Raw genomic sequence first — 20,505 nt, 5'->3', positions numbered from 1 at the left:
CGCAAACGGTCGCGTTGTCATGCAACTTACTGGCTTTGAGGAGGATTTCGGTGGCCTGCTGCTGAACACGATCCCTGGCCGCCTCCAGCTCACACTCAGCCTCCTTCTGACGGATCTCCACGATCTCAGAGTTCTGGGTCACCTCGTCCAGCTGCTTGCTTAACTCCTGAGCAAACGTGAACAAACATTCAACATCAAGTGAGTGTGATAAGTGAGCGAGTGAATCGATGGGCGCCATCTTTGTCGTCAGAGATCATGATCTGACTTCAAACCTGTAGTGACTGGTAAACGCCGACACATTAACAAATGCTTCCTGCTAGAGCAAGACCTCTCCTGATTTCGACTGTTCACAGACAACGGGAAGAATGTTTCTGACAACAAGACGTTAATTAAACTCATCTCAGCTTGTGTGCTCGTTTGCTGGCAGCTCTCTGGAGACCCTAAGAGCACCCATGAAGACGACCTGACTATGTTTCAATCTTTGATGCCTCTTCTTCTTGTCGTGCCGGCACAGATAATTACGCCTCCAGAGATTTTAGCAGAGATCTGCACATCTCCACCAGGAAGACTGATTAGAGATGATGCTGTGAAAGGTGCATTGTGGCGACATGAAGATCAAAAAAGTGATAACAATGAATAGATGCGATCACGATGGGGTTAAATCTAATCTATGATGTAGTGGGATTAAGAGCTATGTTCATACAGCCAGGCTGGCATTAAGAGATTATTATCATATTAGCTAAGAGGATGCATAAAGCAGTCAGCCTGCTTTGCTTTGAGCACTGGGGGATTGTGGGTAGTGTAGTGCTTCATACAGTAAGACATCAGAAAAAGCATATCTCAGACATGCCCTATCCATGTTACGAATGGGTGAAAGCGCACTCGCCTTGACGGCACTCTCGGAGGTAGCGAGCGACGCCTGCAGCTTGTGCGACCGCTCGCGGTTCTCGCGGGCCTCCTCGCTCACACGGGCCAGCTCGGTCCTCAGCTTGCCCAGCGTCTTCTGCAGCGCCGCCTCCTGCGTCTGGAACTCCCGCCGCAGCTCGGCCTCCGTGCGCTTCCACGCCAGCAGGTTGTCGGCGGTCAGCTGCTGCGTTCGCTTCATGGCCTCCAGCTCACGCTCGTAGAAAGCCTGAGCCTGGACGACACAGGAAAAATACTAGCAACAGCAAAGCACAAGTGAACTATTACCTGTACAAGAGATTCAAGATTCAAGATTCAAGATTCAAGATTCAAGAGAGTTTTATTGTCATGTGCATGGTAAAACAGCAGTTATACCATGCAATGAAAATCTTATTCTGTTCATTCTCCCAAGGAAAAGAAAGAAAAACACAAGAAAGAATAAGAACATAAGAAACATAAACACATATACATAAATACCAAGAAATTAAGCAACAACAACAGAAGAGACATTAATGCAAGTAAATAATACAAATAAATAAATAAATAAATAAAGTGCTATGAGTGTGTGTTGCGTGTGGCGTGTCTGAGTGCTTCATTGAGAAGCCTGATGGCCTGTGGGTAAAAGCTGTTTGCCAGCCTTGTGGTCCTGGACTTCAAACTCCTGTAGCGTCTGCCTGATGGTAGGAGTGTGAATAATGAGTGTTGTGGATGTGTGCTGTCCTTGATGAGGTTGTGTGTTCTGCGTAGGACTCTAGATTTATAAATGTCTTGCAGTGAGGGGAGGGCTGCCCCAACAATGTTCTGTGAGGTCTTGATCACCCGCTGGAGTGCCTTCCTATCACGTGTTGTACAGTTACCGTACCAAACAGTGATGGAGGCGGTAAGGACACTTTCGATGGAGTGGAGGTGTATAGAAGTGTATAGAAGAGTGTATATATAGAGTGTATATATATATATATATATATATATATATATATATATATATATATATAGTATATATTTTTAAATTAAAATAGACTACTACTCGTGTTACCAGGGCTGCCCTTGGTAAAACTGGGCCCCGAAACAGTATCACAAATAGGGGCATCCACCAAGAATGGGTGCCTATTAATGGGCCGTATTAAAAAAAAACAAGTCACACTGACCCCCACCTAACCTAACTGACTTATTAAACTGATTTACATGGGATAAATAGTTTTTAGTCCCAACTAACAATTAATTAAATAATTCTAAAAAAAACGAGAGCAACTTTAATTCAGATCAGTCACCACCTGCACATTTGGAAGCAATGTAAACACGTTCAGACAAATACTGTGTGTATTTGTCAAATACCGTCAGATTAGGCTGTAATTTGGTGTATGGATGTTTTTATATTTTGTTCTGTGAGATGTAGCAAGAATGTGGGAAATTCCAGATTAAAAATCCCCTCCTTTAAGATGTTACGATCCTAAACGGGAGCTGTTAAGTCACTGAGGAACCAATGTTAAGCCTTGGTGGAGGTTGTCCACCTGTTCGTGTATACAAAACCAGAAGCTCTGCTGCACCTTGCTGAGTTTGGCCTCGTACTCGTCCACCAGTCGCTTCTTGTCCTGTTTGAGCTCCTCCACGCGCTCTGCCAGAGAATCCACCTGGAAGACGTGACAAAACAAAAACTTATCAGCAGCGTTGTCCCACTTCCCTCAGCTTCCCCTCCCACAGTGTCCTGCCTCTGCCCGCTCCTTTTCCCAGGAGCTTTACCTCGGCTTTGTGCAGCTGACCCAGTTTCTCCTGATCTTTGCTGTAGTTGGCGTTCTGGCTCTGGTGGCTGCGGAGGAGCTCCTGGATCTCCTGCCTGTGCTGGGCCTTCAGCTCCTCCAGCGCCGCCTTCTTCTCCTGCTCAAACTGGGACTGGGCTGTGCTGAAGGTGCGCAGCTTCTCCTCAAAGGAGCGTCGCATCTCCTCCACCTCCCGTGACATGGACACCACACGCTGCGTGTGCTGAGAGCCAGACGGGGACAGACCATTAGTGGGTTTCTCATGAAGCAAGTAGCATGTAAACACACCTGGTGCTGAACATCTGGCTGTGGAACCTCAAAATTAAAAAAAACCTTGAAGGTCCTATCATTTCCACTTAGATTTTCACTGCACGTGGGAATGTATTGTTTTCCTTGAGGGTTCCACGGAATGCTTTTAAAACCATGTCAGCACATGATGCCATTTCATAGACCAGAAGACAGCAGGCCTGAGTCCCAACATGGACCTGAATCAAAGAGTATGGTGGTCGAAGAATTGCTGGGGAGTTGGCAGTTCCAACCCCAAGAACCACTGAGGTGCCCTCGAGCAAGGCACTGTTTAATCAAAGAATTACTCAACCAACTAACTGACCTCGAAAACCCACTTAGCCCAAAAAGTGTGGTTCCTGGACTACGGGACAGTCATAAAAGCTTCTGGTTCAAAGGATACATGTCTGAGGAACAAAATCAAAGTGAATTGAAGCACACCTGAGCCTCGGTGCACAGCTGGAGGTCCTCCACCCTCTGACGGTAGTTTTCAAACTCGGCCAGGGCCTGCCTCTTCATCCTCTCGTGCAACTCCATGGATTCCTCCAGAGACTGGATCCGCCTCTTCAGGTCCATCTCGTCGCTGATCTTACTCTTGTACTATACGGAAATGAAAATAATAGATTTTACCGACTGCCACTAGAGCAGGGGTGAGCAAACTACGGCCAGTGGGCCTCATCAGGCCCGCCAAACGTCCTAATCCAGCCCACCTGGTGTTTTAAATTACTTTTTTTTTTTTTTTTAAACCTTTAACATCAAAACATGGCACACAATGGAACCTACCTGCTGCACCATGTGGGCATACAAATTAACGTCTACGGACAACACCCATGCCAAAATCACACCAATATATTCCCGCCGCAAGGCACGCTGGGTAGCTTCTCCTCAACATGTCGCCGTGTTTGTCGCATTTTTGCTGGATTGCAAAACATGTAGAGGACGTCGCCAGGGAAGTTAACAAGGGGAGACGTTCACATACTCCTGAAATCCAATGTTTTATCATTCATAGTTAATATTGTTGTAGCCACAGGACTACCCAGCATGCCCTGCGGGCATTTGTAATAACACCTTAAGATATGTTATGTTTAGTGCATAGTTGTTGTTCATTACCCACGTAGTAGCAGTAGTTGATTTATGTGATGCGTTGTGATATTTTGTTGCACCGTGAGTAAGTATGTCGTTCTGTTCGATGCCCACCTATATAAAGACGCCCCTCAATTTTTTAACCCAATGTGCCCCACGGGTCACAAAGAGGTTGAGGTTACAGTTACTTCAGACCTGACTAGTTTGCTGCCTTACCAAGCTGTCATAGAAACAGGAAGTACACAAGTATGTAACTAAAATAGAACACCTTTTGCTGCATAAATTGCAATTTTATGTGACGTATGACAGAAGTTACGTGGATGTTCCATTTCCTTGGTGAGGAGTAGTGCACGAGGTGTCATTAGAGGAGATGAGGATGAAGCTGAATAATTCACATTCAAGTGGATTAAACATGAATGAAAGCTCATTAGGAAAGTGACAAGAAGATAGAAGCTTCCGGAAGCGTCCAGACGGTTTCATCAAGGAAAAAATGGGATGTTTAGGAATTACCTGTAAAATCTTCTCCCTGGTTTCTGAGAGGATCTGCTGCACCTCCTCCTCGTGCGCCTCCTTCAGCGTGGCGATGGCCGCCTCGTGCTCGTCGTTCTTGGTGTTGAGCGCGTAGATGACCTGCGCGCGGAGAAAAGTGTCGGGTGTTTAATAAGTAATGACTGTGACTGTGAGAGGTGTTGAACAATGCAACATGATTAAAAGGTGTGTAGTGCTATGATCTTCTGCCAGTGCCATTCATGAGCTTGCCTTGGATCTTATATTTATGATAAATAATACATATGTAATAATAATATAGAAAAATACTACATACAATAAATACAACAAAATAAATATAAATTAATAAATATTAATTAACAAAAAAATATAAATACAAAATAAATACAATAAAATATAAAAACAAATATAAATAATACAAATAAAAATAAACATAAACAATAGATCGCCCATGTGATGGAAACTTATGGTGTGCTAAAAAGGGGTTGTGAACAATAAATCGTTGCGACTGGATATCCGGTTTGCCAAGCGAGATACAGCTGCATCGGTAGCAGCCTCCTGGATCAATCAGAATCAGCCATAAATTCTTAGATTAATCGACTGTAGAGACATGCACCGGGTATCGCAAGACCAGCAACAACGCTGCCGGCATAAAAATTGTTGCGCATGCTCCGCAGCTTAGCACGACTGAATGGATGTAAATAGTAGCAGCACGTACATAGCAATCTAATTTTGCTTATTTATTATGTATTGCGTACAAATAAGACAGGAACAACATCAAATTAAAAGCACAAAATAAGTACAGAGCCACCATCCACCAGTACGAGCCTGGAGTTTTTTCCAGAGAGGTTGTGCACCACAAATATGCACATTAGCACTCAATAACATCATCAAATCGGATGCATTCCCACATAGTATCAGCATTTGGGACCAAATATGAGGTGAAAGAAAAATGGGGAAAATACAGTGTAGTAATCTATCTGTGCAGCGTGGGATAAAGTTAGATGGTGCGTTCAAGGACCGTCGGCAGTGGGCCACATGGGCAATTCTCAAGGGGGGCGCCGCAAGACGGAAAGAAAAAAAATCCCATTTATTACTGTTCAGCGCTCATTTTCTTATCAAGTCAGGGTATGCGTGGCAGATGGGCGCCCTCTACACGCGGGATACTGCCACCCCCATGCTGCTCAGACATCATCAAACGTGTACCATGTGGATTACACCAGATTGAGTAGTGTGCGGGGTGGAAGGAGGTTTCACGGCTGGTAAAAAAGTAAATTACGAAAATAAATGAATTCTTCACATTATGTTATATTAATTATATCGCAGATCAAGAGTGACAAACATATGTCGTTCCACTACAAAAATGTGAACTAAAAAGAAGGGAATTGTGGGTCAATGAGTTGGTTTCGCCTTGACTGCTAGTTGAGTGACAGTGGGAGATTTTGTCAACAAAACATGGAAAAGAGTGCACAATTTACAAAGAAGAGGAAAGAAAAAATAGGCCAAAGATAAAGGTATGGAGTTATATCATCATTATATGTGTACCATATTATGGAATGCATGTCATCAAATACGTTAACGTTACCTGGTGGTTAGACGCTAACTGAGCTTCTTTTGTTTTCTTTGTTTTAATTGTGTAAATTAAATTAATACTATATTCCAAATGCAATTGAAAGGGAACTTGGGAAATATTTTGGAGCAGCTTCTGCATTTGAAAAAAACATTTGCAAACAACAGTTGTGGGATTGTGTGTGTTGGGGGCTCGGGGGCGTTGTACTAGAATCTGTGCACTGCAAAACAAAATAATTTCATTGTATATTTTGTATATGGGGCCGCACGGTGGTCTAGTGGTTAGCATGTTGGCCAACACAGTAACAGTCTGAAGATCGGGAAGATCTCCGTTGGGCATTTCTGTGTGGAGTTTGCATGTTCTCCCCGTGCGTGTGTGGGTTTTCTCCGGGTACTCCGGTTTCCTCCCACATTCCAAAAACATGCATGTTAGCTTCATTGGTGACTCTAAATTGTCCATAGGTATGAATGTGAGTGTGAATGATTGTTTGTCTATATGTGCCCTGCCATTGGCTGGAGACCAGTCCAGGGTGTACCCCGCCTCTCGCCCGAAGTCAGCTGGGATAGGCTCCAGCATGCCCCGCGACCCTAATGAGGAGAAGCGGCATAGAAAATGGATGGATGGATGGATGTTGTATATGTTATTTCATATTTTGTTTGCTAATGTATTATTATATTTTCTACCTTTTGTGGCTTTGTATAACTCGTGGTGCGTGAGTTGGGGTGGGGTGTCGGTGCCGTCATTCAAGCCAGAACTGCCACTGAGCATTGAGCAAAGTGGGCCAGGTGAAACAATACACAAAATTCACGGTTCGGTGCGGTGCGGTTCGATCCATGTCTTACGGTTCAATATTTTTTCCAATACAAAAAATAAATTACCTTGCCTTTTTTAATTTCTATTTTTGCCAATTGCCAACATTTTTCACATTTTTCAACATCTTCAGCATGGTATGAATGTGGGAGGCGGAGCTCAGTGGCTCTGCGCTTGACGATGCAACCTAAGCCAGAGTACAGTAGTTGATCGCAGATACACTGAGCTTTCAGCACAGAGCGGTGTCAGAAGTGGATAAAATAAATATGAAAGTGCGTATTATTCGGCAGAGGGGTCACCGTTCGGTACACATGTGTATTGAACGGTTCGATACAGATACACGTATTGTTACACCCCTAGCCAGGGCGCAACAAACAACAAACATGCAAAACTGTGGGATTTCTAACTGTACATCATTTTAAAAATAAAATAATGTCCCATAATTCCAAAACTGACATCAATTTACATAAAATTGATGCAGTTATTTATATATTATTATTGTTTTTTTTAATGTGTATTTTTAATCATTCCATCTGAAAGTTGGCGCTGCGATTGGGGACCCCTGCCTTACAGCATGCTTGGGGATATGATGCGCTCTCCTACATGTTTGAAAATACTATAAAAATGACACTTTTAAGCAATTGGAATTGGCTTTTTTATTTTGATAATATAAGATTCATGTCTACATCAACAAATGAAACCATTGAATCTTATCAAATCGAATCGTATCTTTTGTACACTGCATTGAATCTTTTCGAATCGTTCTGTTTTTAAATGTATTGTTTTTGAATGGTATCGTAACCAAGTATTTAGATGCTAAGGTGTCACAAGACCTCATGACACAAGATCTCCTGAGATTGAGGGACTATCCACATGGAAACGTTTCCAGGTCAAAACAGCAAAGTATTTTTCCGTTACAGCCTTTCATTCACACGAGAACGCCGTTCTGGGTGACGTGAAACGGTACTGATTGAAAACGCCGGCTGGTTGTTGCCGTGTGGACAATACGAGAACGATGACGTCACCAACACACCGCCGCCTCTTTGCCGTCACGTGACCAGAAGTGAGCTTTGACGACAAGCCAACATAATAGCTGAATATTTGGACGGACATGACTCACCTCAGTCGACGATCTCCTAATATTTAGCTCTCTTATACGCCGTAACGACTCGCAGAAGTAATTCCACTTCTCGTGAGAAGAGCGTTGGAAAACAGAAGACTTATGCACATGCGTTTTTCTTCTTCTATGGTTTGGAGTGTCACGTGGTTCCGTCTGCGTAGCTGTTCACAGCGCCACACGTAGGTGTGCCTCGTGTATTACATCATTTTCACGCAGTGATGCGTTCCCGTCCGGGTGCAACTATATACTAATCCGGCCCAGTGTGGACGCGACTTTTTTTCAACCCACCAAAAAAAAATCCCAAGAACGTTCCTGTGTGGACAGGGCCTAATACGTCAGGGCCTAAAAAAAAATGTCTCGTGGGCGCTAGGCCTGGGATGATAATGAATTAATGAATTAATCACACAATAAATGAAAATGAACTCGATAATTTTGCCAGCGGTACGGTACGGTACTGATTGAAAACGCCGGCTGGTTGTTGCCGTGTGGACAATACGAGAACGATGACGTCACCAACACACCGCCGCCTCTTTGCCGTCACGTGACCAGAAGTGAGCTTTGACGACAAGCCAACATAATAGCTGAATATTTGGACGGACATGACTCACCTCAGTCGACGATCTCCTAATATTTAGCTCTCTTATACGCCGTAACGACTCGCAGAAGTAATTCCACTTCTCGTGAGAAGAGCGTTGGAAAACAGAAGACTTATGCACATGCGTTTTTCTTCTTCTATGGTTTGGAGTGTCACGTGGTTCCGTCTGCGTAGCTGTTCACAGCGCCACACGTAGGTGTGCCTCGTGTATTACATCATTTTCACGCAGTGATGCGTTCCCGTCCGGGTGCAACTATATACTAATCCGGCCCAGTGTGGACGCGACTTTTTTTCAACCCACCAAAAAAAAATCCCAAGAACGTTCCTGTGTGGACAGGGCCTAATACGTCAGGGCCTAAAAAAAAATGTCTCGTGGGCGCTAGGCCTGGGATGATAATGAATTAATGAATTAATCACACAATAAATGAAAATGAACTCGATAATTTTGCCAGCCTCAACATATCGCCATGTACATGTGTAAAAAACAGGCAAGAAGAGGGTTCACTCTGTGCATTGATTTCAGCACCTTGGCGCGTTTGTTCCATAGAACAACGGCATGAACAGAGTCAGTTTTGTCAGTCATACAGTCTTTGTTTCAGTGGGCGGGGGCGGGGCCGCTAACATACACACAAGAGTGCAGAAGAGTGTAATGTAGTAGAAATTAAAGTACTAGACTGCGATATAGATTGTCATATGTTTGTAATATTTTTTTATCGTACTTTTCTTAAAAGTCAAGCTAAAATCTGTCTCGTTTTGTTCTCGTAGAGCCAATCTCATGTATCGTCTCATCTCGTGAACTGAGTGTCTCGCGACACCCTACTAGATGCATATGGAATCGTCTACCACAAAGAGATTTACTAAGTCTTGAATCGGTTCAGTAGTTTTTAGGTAATCCCGCCAACACACATGCAAACTGACATTATTATATTCCTTGGTGGATGTAATAAATATTTTAGCATGATCACAACAAATAACAGCATCCAGTTCGAAGTTGTTGCAATCTGTTTTATTCCCCATGTGGACAGTGTGCTCAGTTTTCCCCCTAAAGGAAGTCCCTTTCAGGAACTTGACTCACTTCTGATCCTTTTCCAAACCAAAACGAGAAAGCCGAGCATCTCATCTGGCAGAGCGATACGCTGCTACGACGGGACGAGCAGCAGATACCGGGCCAAGCCACGCTTCTCAGCCTCCATCCAACCAGGAAGCTCATAAATGAGACATCAGCTAATGCTGTTTTTGGCCGTGGATAAAAATAACACCACGTAGCATCGCTCTGACCTTAACATCCATTGCCAAGAATAAGAGTGGGCCGGGGAGGAAAGCCGGAAAATGGCAGCGAGGAGATTCCCTGCTCGTGGAAGAGGATGGACCTTATTGCTGTTGTAAGAAAGGAAGCCGTGTGTGGAAAGAGGGAGTCAATAATTCACAAGTCGGAAAACAAGTGGTAGGACATTTGTTGACATTAAACCAGGATGGATAAAGCAATGATGTCGTTGTTGACCCCCTGGTGGCCATCAGTGGTAACTGCTTTGCATGTCTAACTAAAGATGCGAGCTGCCACCATGTTGATAAGCTCATCTGGGCAAGCAGAGCGAGACTTTAATTACGACGCACGACCGCACCAAGCTAATTATGTGATGAAATGCAAATGTTGGCTTTAATGAACAATCAGCCGGTGGGCGCTTTGGCGTATTAAAGGCAATAAAAGTGCATCAAAATTCACATAAACGCTGCTGCTGTTGCTGCTCGTTAGCATCAGTCATGTAAGATTACAGCAGAAAATATGAAATGTAGGCTCGTTTGTTTCTGTGCTTAATATAAATTCACGACCTACAGCGGCTTTTCTTTAATGTCATGCATGAAGACGTACTTGGACTGGCATTAAAAATATGCTGACTATTGTGCTTGTGGCTGTCGTTTAAAAAAAATAGAATAGAAATCATAGAAAATTTGAAAATGTGACTCTTTGCTGAGCTGACCTTTGAGCTTGTGTCTGATATCAAAGAAAATCATAGAAAGGCCAAATCCACACAATGGCATCAAACTACATAACAGATACAAACACAAATTTTACTATTATTTTTTACGATAAATAAATCAAAAACAGACAAAAAAATAATGATTTCAAAAATGTTTTAAGGAGATTCAAGCAGTGGATAAGCTGAAGAATTACCTCCTACTGCACCATTTCTACCCGCGGGGAGCTGAATACCTTTCAGCAACTTACAGAAAAGCATAATTTAGAGCAACGGGATTTCTCCAGATGAAAAACATTAAAAATACTGAGGAAGTAGGTGCATGTCTCGTTAAAAAAAATGGTTATTGGACATTGTTAATGGCAAAACTAATATAATAAAAACATTGATTTCTAGAATTGATTCTTCCTTGGTACCAGGTCGAGACCTCCTTGACCAGAACTGGACTTAGGGGACCAAGTGGGGGGTAAGTCGCTGTTGATGTACTAAACTGCTGACGGTGATGTCATACAACTAAACTATCCCTTTAAGATAAGGTAAGGCCATTGAACAGTTGCAAAACCATTTGGAGCAAGTGTTGGGACTTGCTGACGTCACGGCCGTAAAGTCTTGAATTACCCAAAAAGTAGAGCAGCACAGTCAATCATTTTTATAACACAAAACAGCACAAACAAAAAGGAAAAGACAGACTCATTTTGGTTTAAATCTGAGCATGTCGGGGAGCTGGTTATGTAATCTCCGGACGCTTAAATCTTTAATAACCCCAAAAGAATGACAGTACAAACAATCCTTTTAATTGCACAAAGCAGCACAAACATAGCATTGAAAATATGATGTTGACTGTAAAAGCTACATGAATCGTCATCAAAGCGTCGAAGGATTTCTTTGATACGTTTTCAAGACTTTGATACTGACATATGATATAACTGATATAACTGATCTCACGACTTCGATGCTAATGAGGGTAGTTGTGCAGGAAGTTATTGTACGACTGAGTAGAAAAGACATGACTGAGAGAAGACACCACTTTTATGTAAGAGTTGTTGTTGCTTCTAAGATATTGTTGAGATATAAAAATACTGATCATTTACTCCGCACTGAACAATGTTTAGACTGACTGAAAATTAGATGCTATTCCTTTTTGATGTAAGGTTATCGACCACACTTTACAAGCTCTTAAATAGTTGAGGTGTGAAATAAACTCAAGAACATTTGCCAGACTTGAGTTGATAAAGCGTCCTCTACAACGTTCTCAGCCTTTTGAAATTCAGGCAGGCTGACGTTAAGACAGAACTTGACAATATTTGTGCTGTGATTGACTGGCGACCAGTCAAGACCAAGCCTCGCCTTTTATCCTAAACAAGATGAGATCAGCTCGAAATCGCTGTAACTATGAACAGAATAAACAGTAAAAAAATGGATGGATTTCAGATTTGCAGTGAGTTGACTGAAGCAAAATTAAACCAAATAAGCGTGAAATGGTGGCCGCATGGTGGTTAGCATGTTGGCAACACAGTCAGGAGATCGGGAAGATCTGGGTTCGAATCTCCGTTGGGCATCTCTGTGTGGAGTTTGCATGTTCTCCCCGTGTGTGCGTGGGTTTTCTCCGGGTAGTCCGGCTTCCTCATTCCAAAAATATGTATGTTTTAGTACTCTAAATTGTCAATAGGTATGAATGTGAGTGTAAATGATTGTTTGTCTATATGTGTCCTGCGATTGGCTGGCGACCAGTCCAGGGTGTACCCCGCCTCTCGCCCAAAGTCAGCTGGGATAGGCTCCAGCGTACCAGCTACCCTAGTGAGGATAAGCGGCATAGAAGATGAATGCATGGAAGTGTGAAATGGTGATGTGGTTTTGGTAAAATACCTGGGGACGCTTTGAATTTTTTTGCGTAAAACCTGTCTCGTAAAAATCCGCTCAAATACGTGGGGTTTTGTGATTTTACTAGTTTTTGTTTTCAATTTTTTTTAGCTTCATTAAACCTGTCTGGTCAAAATCCACCTAAATACGATCCCAAACGATTAACTTTAAATCGATTCAGTAACTTTTTAGCCAAAAAATTCAACCAGTGTGAGTGTGACATAAATACCTGGACACTGGACAGTGCAGGTGAAGTTTCCTAGATTCACTTAGTTTTTTTGTAAGTGACTCTGGTATAAATTATTAATAATGCTGACATACAAAATAATAAATTATCAATGAGTACAAAAAATGAGTTAAAAATGCAATACAAAATGGGGATGAACAGAGGGTGGTATAGCTTACCATGATGACTTATTTACTTTAAATAGTGTAATCCAAACCTCCACTTTGCACCCTAAGGTGAGGGACATTATGCAAATTGCAAATGAATGTGGTTGGTATCTTCAATTAGGTGTTGAAACTTTCTCACCTGCATGGCCCGATGGCAGCAGGGTTTTTCTTGTATTGATAATCCTCCTGATCAGAGCAGCCATTTGAAAGAACAGTGCAGCAACTAGCAAGTAATGTGGCCTCCTTGTACCTTTTGCCGCTGAAAGGGTCGGGATGTGTCCTCCATCTTGATGAAGCGCTTAACAGAGGCACTGAACAGGATACCTCGGTGTGGTGGGTTTATGATAATAAGTTTTGATAATGACGACACCAAACCGGGAGAGCAAACATATCTTGCATGAGACGTGACGGCAGATGGTGTGCAGCAGTGTAAGGAGACGTGGTAACGCAAAAGAAGAATACATAAGAAACGAGAGTGGGAGAACGTGGGAATAAAGGAATAAACGGTCAACAAAAATGACGGCTTCCCAGCATTTCTTCTCGCCAAACATTACAGTAACATTACTGACACGCCTAGTGACCAGTGTAGAATACTACTTATAATTACAGCGTCTTTTGAATGCATAATTGTATTTTAGTTCATTTAGCCATTTTTATGCTTGAAAAGGCCCACCGATATCATCAGCCCGATATTGGCATAAAAATTTAATATTGGTTGATATCGATATCGTTTTTTTTCCCTATAATGAAATCCGATAATAAAAAAATGCTCTATGTAGGCCTAGGGGGCTCCCGTACTTGCTGTCATCGAGGCATCCAGCGGTGCCAATACGTGGAAATACTTTGTGACGTTCTGTGTTATCCCTCGCAGTCCGAACTGGGCTTCAATGTGTTGAAACCACAGGCGTGGGTGTGCCGGCACAGACAGCACCGACGTTAGCTGTCACTGTTGCCAGTCGACATTTTTACCCACGTCGAGGGTCACCAACGAGACAGGAGGCGAGGTAGGTGGCACCAATCATTTTACTCTCCACTCAACAACAAGCAACAATTCTTTAGCAATAGCTACGTGGCTACAACAACCTCATGACCTGGAAACGGGAATGCGGATGGTCGGTCGTTCGGTCAGGCAGGTAGATAGGTACAGTAGATAGGTAGGTAGGTAGGTAGGTAGGTAGGTAATTAATCTCTAAAAGGCCTTTGCAGCGCTATCATAATAACCATAATAACCATAATAAACATAGCAGTTTCAAAATATATATAATATATAATAATGTATAAAAAATAAAAGTTAGCATGTCAGCCTCACAGTCAAGAGATCGAGGGTTAGAATCTCTGCTTGGGCATCTCTAGGTGTGCTGTAATCTGTAATCTTCTGCATTTCCATAGCTTTCCAGCAATCATAATTTCAATATCTTAAGCCGCACGGTTGCAGGCTTATTTAGTAAAAACACTCATTTTCATTCTCCTCATTGCGACTGAGCTAACGCTGACGTCAGCGAGCACAAAAAACCCAATGAGAACAATCATCTCCTGGCGCTCCTATTTCAACATCCTCCGAGATGATCCTGTTTCCTGGCGACGGTGAGCGGAATTTATGCGGAAAATAAGAACGACAAGGTTTGATGGTCTCATGCGAGGAGCAGAGCTTCTCCTCAAAGTTAACAACATGGTTTGTCTCCTCTGCCGCTGATTCCAAATAAGATCATCCTTATCAAAATATTAGAACGGGAAGGAGCGAGGCTGCCTTTGTCGCTTCCCTTTCTCCGTCATCTCCCCAAATGATTCCTATCATGGCAATGAATCTCTCCTCTCCACGGCGGCCTTTTATGTCCCACCAGCGTCCTCCCAGCACGCCGACATCGGCCGCTTGGCTGGGGACTTGAGGAATTCCATTCGCTTTCCATCAATCTGTTCATTTTTACTCTTTTTCCCAAGTCATCATCCGCAGGCATCTTTAACTCGTCTGATTTCAGCAGTAGTGAAACGCCTGTGACACAGTGTCAAATCCGTTAGCAAGAACGTGTGTGGTCCTGTTCGGGCCGATCCTTTTACAGGGCAAAAGTCCCCCATATTCTTTTACTCTAGATGGATGGATGGATGGATGGATGGATGGATGGATGGATAGAGTACTTAATTTCCAAGAGAAATTCACTTTTCCAGCAGCTCTGCAAAAATGTCATTATGATATGACCTCAATAGTGGGCGTCAAATAGCCACAATCGCTTGTTAGCACTTTAGCCGCTAATTCAGTAGCGTCCAAGCTTTTTCCCCCGAGGGCCGCATACAGGGAGGCACTTTGATGTTCTATATCTATATATGATATATTGTGATATTTTAACTTCTTTTCTTTTCAGTGATTTACAAAAAACAAAAAAAACAAAAAAATAATCCTAAAAAAATCAACGACCGGACTTTGGACACCCCTGTGCTAACGAATGGGTTGCTAGTCATCCATTTGTATATGAGCGTAACTGAAAAAAGCCAGAAGATAACTCCTTAACTGTTTCCCTTTTCTTTTGTAAATAAAGTTCAGTGTGTTAAATAAATCCCCATAAGCTACACAAGCACCAAGAGAAGATGCTAAATGCTCATCTCTGTTTTCTCTAAACACAGTGTGCTAGCAACTAGCCAAGAACTACGGTCTTCTAAAGTCACATTTACGTCAGAAAAGAGTGAATACAATAATAAAAACCCAACTTAACTCCATGGTTGATGCAGTTGAGAAGACCGGTGATGAAGAAGAAGCATGTATTCTGATCTATTTGCTAGCGGTATAAAGGTTAAATTCTAAACATCTTAACAGCGCCATGATACAGCACATTCCTTTAAAAAACAAAATGGCTGTGTAATTATGCCGAAGTTCTGTAATATTAGGAGGTTTTGCTCATACACCACAGTCACACTAACTTATTCCTGTGGTTGAGTTATTAATGTGCGTGCTAACGAAGGGGGGAGGCTGATGCAGGCGGGATGTCTGCGCTTGCATGCACTCGGGAATGGAGCGCTCCTCCCCGGGAGAAGCCTTGGCGGCGCTCGATGGAGCGGGAAGAGGGAAGGTGTGCTTGACTTTCTAATTTCATGCCACCCTTGGCTTGACTTGCACAAGCTTTATAGCCACACACACACACACACACACACACACACACACACACACACACACACACACACGCACACGCACACACACACACACCAGGCGATGGTCTCTAAAGCTAAATTAGCTTCACTTATGCAGGCATCAGGATGCTTTCTCTTTATTTTTAATGATGGAACCACTCTGCTGCGCTGTAAGTTAGCTTACACGGTGTTTGACTCCGATACGACGTAGGAGTCATCAAATTATAATAGTTCATTTGTCATAAGACCTTCACACAGACAGTTTTCCTTTCACTTTCCATCAGATTTATCATCAACTTAGTCCAGTTTATTACCCTGAAATTGAACAATAATACGACTGAAGAAGACCTTCAAAGTCAACTAGCTTGGCCATGGTCGAGCTCAGACCTCTGCCAAGGCTCAATTAAGCATCCACCGGACAAATCAACAAGAGCAAAAGATCAAACAAGAAATGAACAAATCAACACAAATGATTAAGAACCAACCAAACGAACAAATCAACAGCAAAATGACAAAACCAAAGAGCAAAGCAATCAAATCAATAAACAAAAAATCATATGGTCGAACCAAAGAACGAAACAACAAAGAAACAGAGAAATCAACAAACAAAATAAACACATCAACAAACAACCAATCAAGAAACCAATCAACAAACACTCTGACTTTCAAATTAACAAATGAACTACCAAACCAAAGAACAAACCAGTCAACAAACAACAAAAGCAATAAACAAACCAATCAATGACCAAGGGACCTAAACAAAGCTCAGACTTCTTTCAAGCAACAAAGGAACCGCAGCAAATCAACAAATTACAAAAATACAAGAAATGAACCACTCAACAAACTGGACAGAATTTCTAGATGCAGCCAAGGTGTCGAGAGGGTCCAGTTTGGGGGCTTAGAATATGGTCTCTGTTATTTGCAGACGATGTGGTGCTGATGGCCTCATCAGGCTGTGACCTTCAAAATTTACCGGGGAGATGTGCAGCTGATTGTGAAGCTTCTGGGATGAGACTGAGCGCCTCAAAATCTGACGCCATGGTTCTCAGTCGGGAAAGGGTGGATTGCACCCTCCTGGTTGGGAGTGAGTTCTTGCCCCAGGTGGAGGAGTTCGAGTGTGTCGGGGTCTTGTTCACGAGTGAGGGAAGGTTGGAGCGTGAGGTCGACAGGCGGATCGGCGCAGTGCTGTACTGGGCCGTCGTGGTGAAGAGAGAGCTGAGCCGGAAGGCAAAGCTCTCAATTTACCGGTCGATCTATGTTCCACCCTCACCTATGGTCATGAGCTGTGTGCTTTGACTGAAAGAACGAGATTGTGGATACAAGCTGCTGAAATGCTGGACTCCCCCTAAGAGATAGGTTGAGGAGCTCGGTCATCCGGGAGGGGCTCAGAGGAGAGCCGCTGCTCCTTCACATCAAGAAGAGCCAGTTGAGGTGTCTCAAGCATCTAGTCCGAATGCCTCCCGGATGTCTCCCTGGTGAGGTGTTCTGGGCATGCTCAGCAGGGAGAAGGCCCCAGGGAACACCTGCACCACTCTGGACGCCTTGGTGTCCTCCCGGTGGAACTGGGAGAGGTGGCCGGAGACCGCTACTGAGACTGCTGCCCCCGTGACCCGATCCCAGTTAACCAGAAGGAAACAGAATGGAATGGAACCAACAAAGAAATCATCAAACTACTGTATCAATATGTTGTAATCAAAAGCAAAACAACAAAACCAAAGAATTAACCAATCAAATCAACAAACAGAAAATCATATGATCAAACCAAAGAACAAACCAACAAACAAACCAATCAATGAACAAAACAATAAAAGACCAAGTGACCTAAACAAAGCTCAGACCTCTGCCAAGGCTCTACAAAGCAATTCAGGATTCATACAAAATATGAAATCCAGAAAAAAAAATCAACAGCCGATGCAAAGAATGAACCAATCAACAAATCAAACCAACAAAAAAACCCAACAAAACCAAAGACCAAACAAATCAAATCTACGAACAAACAGACAATCATATAATCATCCGAACTAAAGATCAAAACAACCAAACAGCTGAACCAAAGAACGGCCCGATCAACGCACAAAATAAACAAATCAACAAACAAACCAATCACCGAACGAACCAATCAAGAAACATTCTAACAAACAAATGAACACCCAAACCAAAGAAGGAACCAATCAACAACCAGGTGACCTAAACAAACGGGATCACGAGAACACATTGTGATGAAACAATAACGGCGTGACGGCACCAATGTGCTTGTCTCACCTGAAAGATTTAAAAGGTGTCAGAATTTGAGGACGGAGGCAACAAGAGTGACTTAAGTGCACACATGGTCAACGTTACGACTACAACAGACCAAACGGTGACCAGCTGACCCATCAGGGCTACAGTATACTTTTACCGTTGGGGTGCAGGAGGGTTCTGAAGTTTTGGACTTGTTCGCCTTCTCAAGTCTTCAAAAGTCGCCTGCATGGAACTGCCTGTGGAGGCTTGTAATATATTTAGAGCTGAGTGGGAAGACTGTAATTACCTGCAGCACACACAGGTGAGCATGAGGGTGGGGGTGGGGGGTTAAATACTGTCTGTCTCACACACACACACACACACACACACACACACACACACACACACTAGAGTATATATAATAGATCCTCCTAGAGATTGCAGGAGTTACATTCCAAGGCTATCAGCCATGTACACAGTATCTATACAGTATATACTGTACAGTGTAGTCCCAGCATATGACTGGCAGGTTTCCATGGCAACTGGACGGCTGCCTGTGTAAAAAGGGAAATGCTTGAAGAAGCTAATGGAGAGGAAACTGAGGAGCGGAAGTTAACAAGCCTGGCATGATGATGCAAGGCTGACCCTACGATGCGGCCATGTTGGCGCTTCGTTGGGCTAACAAGGAGCCGTTGCGAGCAGTCGGGGTTGCTCAAAATTGACGTCGGCCAACGTCCACTTCATCATCTGATTCGTCTTTGAAATCAAAATTCAGCAGTGGTAAGCTCCAACCGTTAGCTAGCATATCAGTGTGCGTTGGTACAACTTTCGACATTTGCGGACCGTGGCTGTTTTTGTGTTGGCCCACGGCACATTCTCAAAAATACAACTGAAAAAAAAAACAACAGACAAAATGGAAAAAAAAACAGCAGTTATTTTACAAGAATAAGGTCAGAATATTATGAAAAAAATGGCATCTTACAGGAAAAAAAAAGTCCTATTTTTAAAAGCGGAAAGTTAAAATATGAAAGAAAAATTATGTTATTTTCTAAAGTCGTAATATTATGATAGACAAATCCAAACAAAAGAGTGAAGTTGTAAATTTTGGATAATTCGATTGGGAAAAAAATTATGATATTAGGAGAATAGTCATAATGTTATGAAGAAAAAAATCATGTAATTCTTAGAAGCATAAATTTGAAATATTAAATAAAAAAGATGCTATTTTCTAAATTCTTAATGAAACTGCAAACTTTGGAAAATTAGGCTGGGAAAAGGTTATAATATTACAAGAATAACGTTTTCACGTTTACAGTCAATTTTGTATGGCAATGCGCTCAACAGCAAGCTACTTGACCACAAATAATAATAAATAGCCCCACTTCCTGTTCTATGGTTATCTTCACACAACACTAGTTCGCTGGTGTCTTGCTTGATGTTGATTTCAAGTTTTTTGGAACTTTTGAGGCATGTTTTTTAGTTTAAACTCTTAAAGTTGTATCAGTTTGCATTCAATAGCTTTAATTGTTGCTTCGCATGCAGTGGATGCAGCTTAGTGCAAGGAATCGATCAATCGCCAAATCAGTCATCATTCAAGGGTTTTTGCACACGTGGCAGTTACAATTCATAAATAAATGTACATTTTAGGTCCTGGAAAAGGTACAGCGCCTGGTCATACAGTATGTGCTGCAGTCGTGTGGACAGGACCTTGAACGGGCGATGACCATACGACAGTTTGTTAAGCAGTTGGCCATGCAAAGTCGACATGAAATAAGAACATTCAGGTTCATGATGGACGTGTGTTTCATAGCGGGAATGTGTTTTTACTGCCTGTGCTCCTGCTGCGATGCAAAATCAGGTCAGATGAGTCACCAACAGCGAGCGGCTCAAAGCTACAAATCTCTAATCCAGCCTGGGCCTGACGGCACCGTGTCACTGTGCACACGCCTCACGTTTGCATGGCCATTGCGACGGGCAGACACTGCGACCGCATCTGCATACGTGGCAGACAGAATACTGCATAGTCTAACTAGATGGGGCGTCAGTGTTTCGTTACTTGGGTTGCTGCGACTGGCCTTGAGCTTGTTAGTGCATCAGACATTAGACAGGAATCTCAACTGTCAAAAAAACAGGCAAAGCATTAATGTTGAGGTCGTATGATTCGGAATTCAATCATCATTTGCTGCAAAATCACCCTTCTACAATCACACTTCAAAGGATTAACTCTGCTTTTTCTTGGACTTTTTATGGCTATTCTGAGACACTTATTTTGAAAGACAAGTAGAAGAATAGAGACAGAAAGGCCATCCATC

General features: G+C 42.8%; 1 protein-coding gene across 3 annotated transcripts in view; it reads right to left on the bottom strand.

The window, feature by feature from the left end:
* Nucleotides 1-20,505, bottom strand: part of fam184ab (family with sequence similarity 184 member Ab) — a 75,274-nt gene that overhangs the window by 37,390 nt on the left and 17,379 nt on the right. For all 3 annotated transcript variants that reach the window (XM_054760919.1, XM_054760918.1, XM_054760920.1), the window contains 6 exons: nt 4,536-4,655; nt 3,384-3,542; nt 2,641-2,880; nt 2,448-2,531; nt 887-1,138; nt 31-166 (listed from right to left, as the gene is read on the bottom strand). In XM_054760919.1, the coding sequence (XP_054616894.1) occupies nt 31-166; nt 887-1,138; nt 2,448-2,531; nt 2,641-2,880; nt 3,384-3,542; nt 4,536-4,655 (991 nt within the window). The remainder of the gene's footprint in view (nt 1-30; nt 167-886; nt 1,139-2,447; nt 2,532-2,640; nt 2,881-3,383; nt 3,543-4,535; nt 4,656-20,505) is intronic.

The sequence above is a fragment of the Dunckerocampus dactyliophorus genome, chromosome 19, assembly GCF_027744805.1.
Source record: "Dunckerocampus dactyliophorus isolate RoL2022-P2 chromosome 19, RoL_Ddac_1.1, whole genome shotgun sequence".
Classification (NCBI taxonomy): Eukaryota; Metazoa; Chordata; class Actinopteri; order Syngnathiformes; family Syngnathidae; genus Dunckerocampus; species Dunckerocampus dactyliophorus.
The sequence above is the reverse complement of the archived record's forward strand: the minus strand, read 5'-3'. Positions and strand labels throughout refer to the sequence as shown.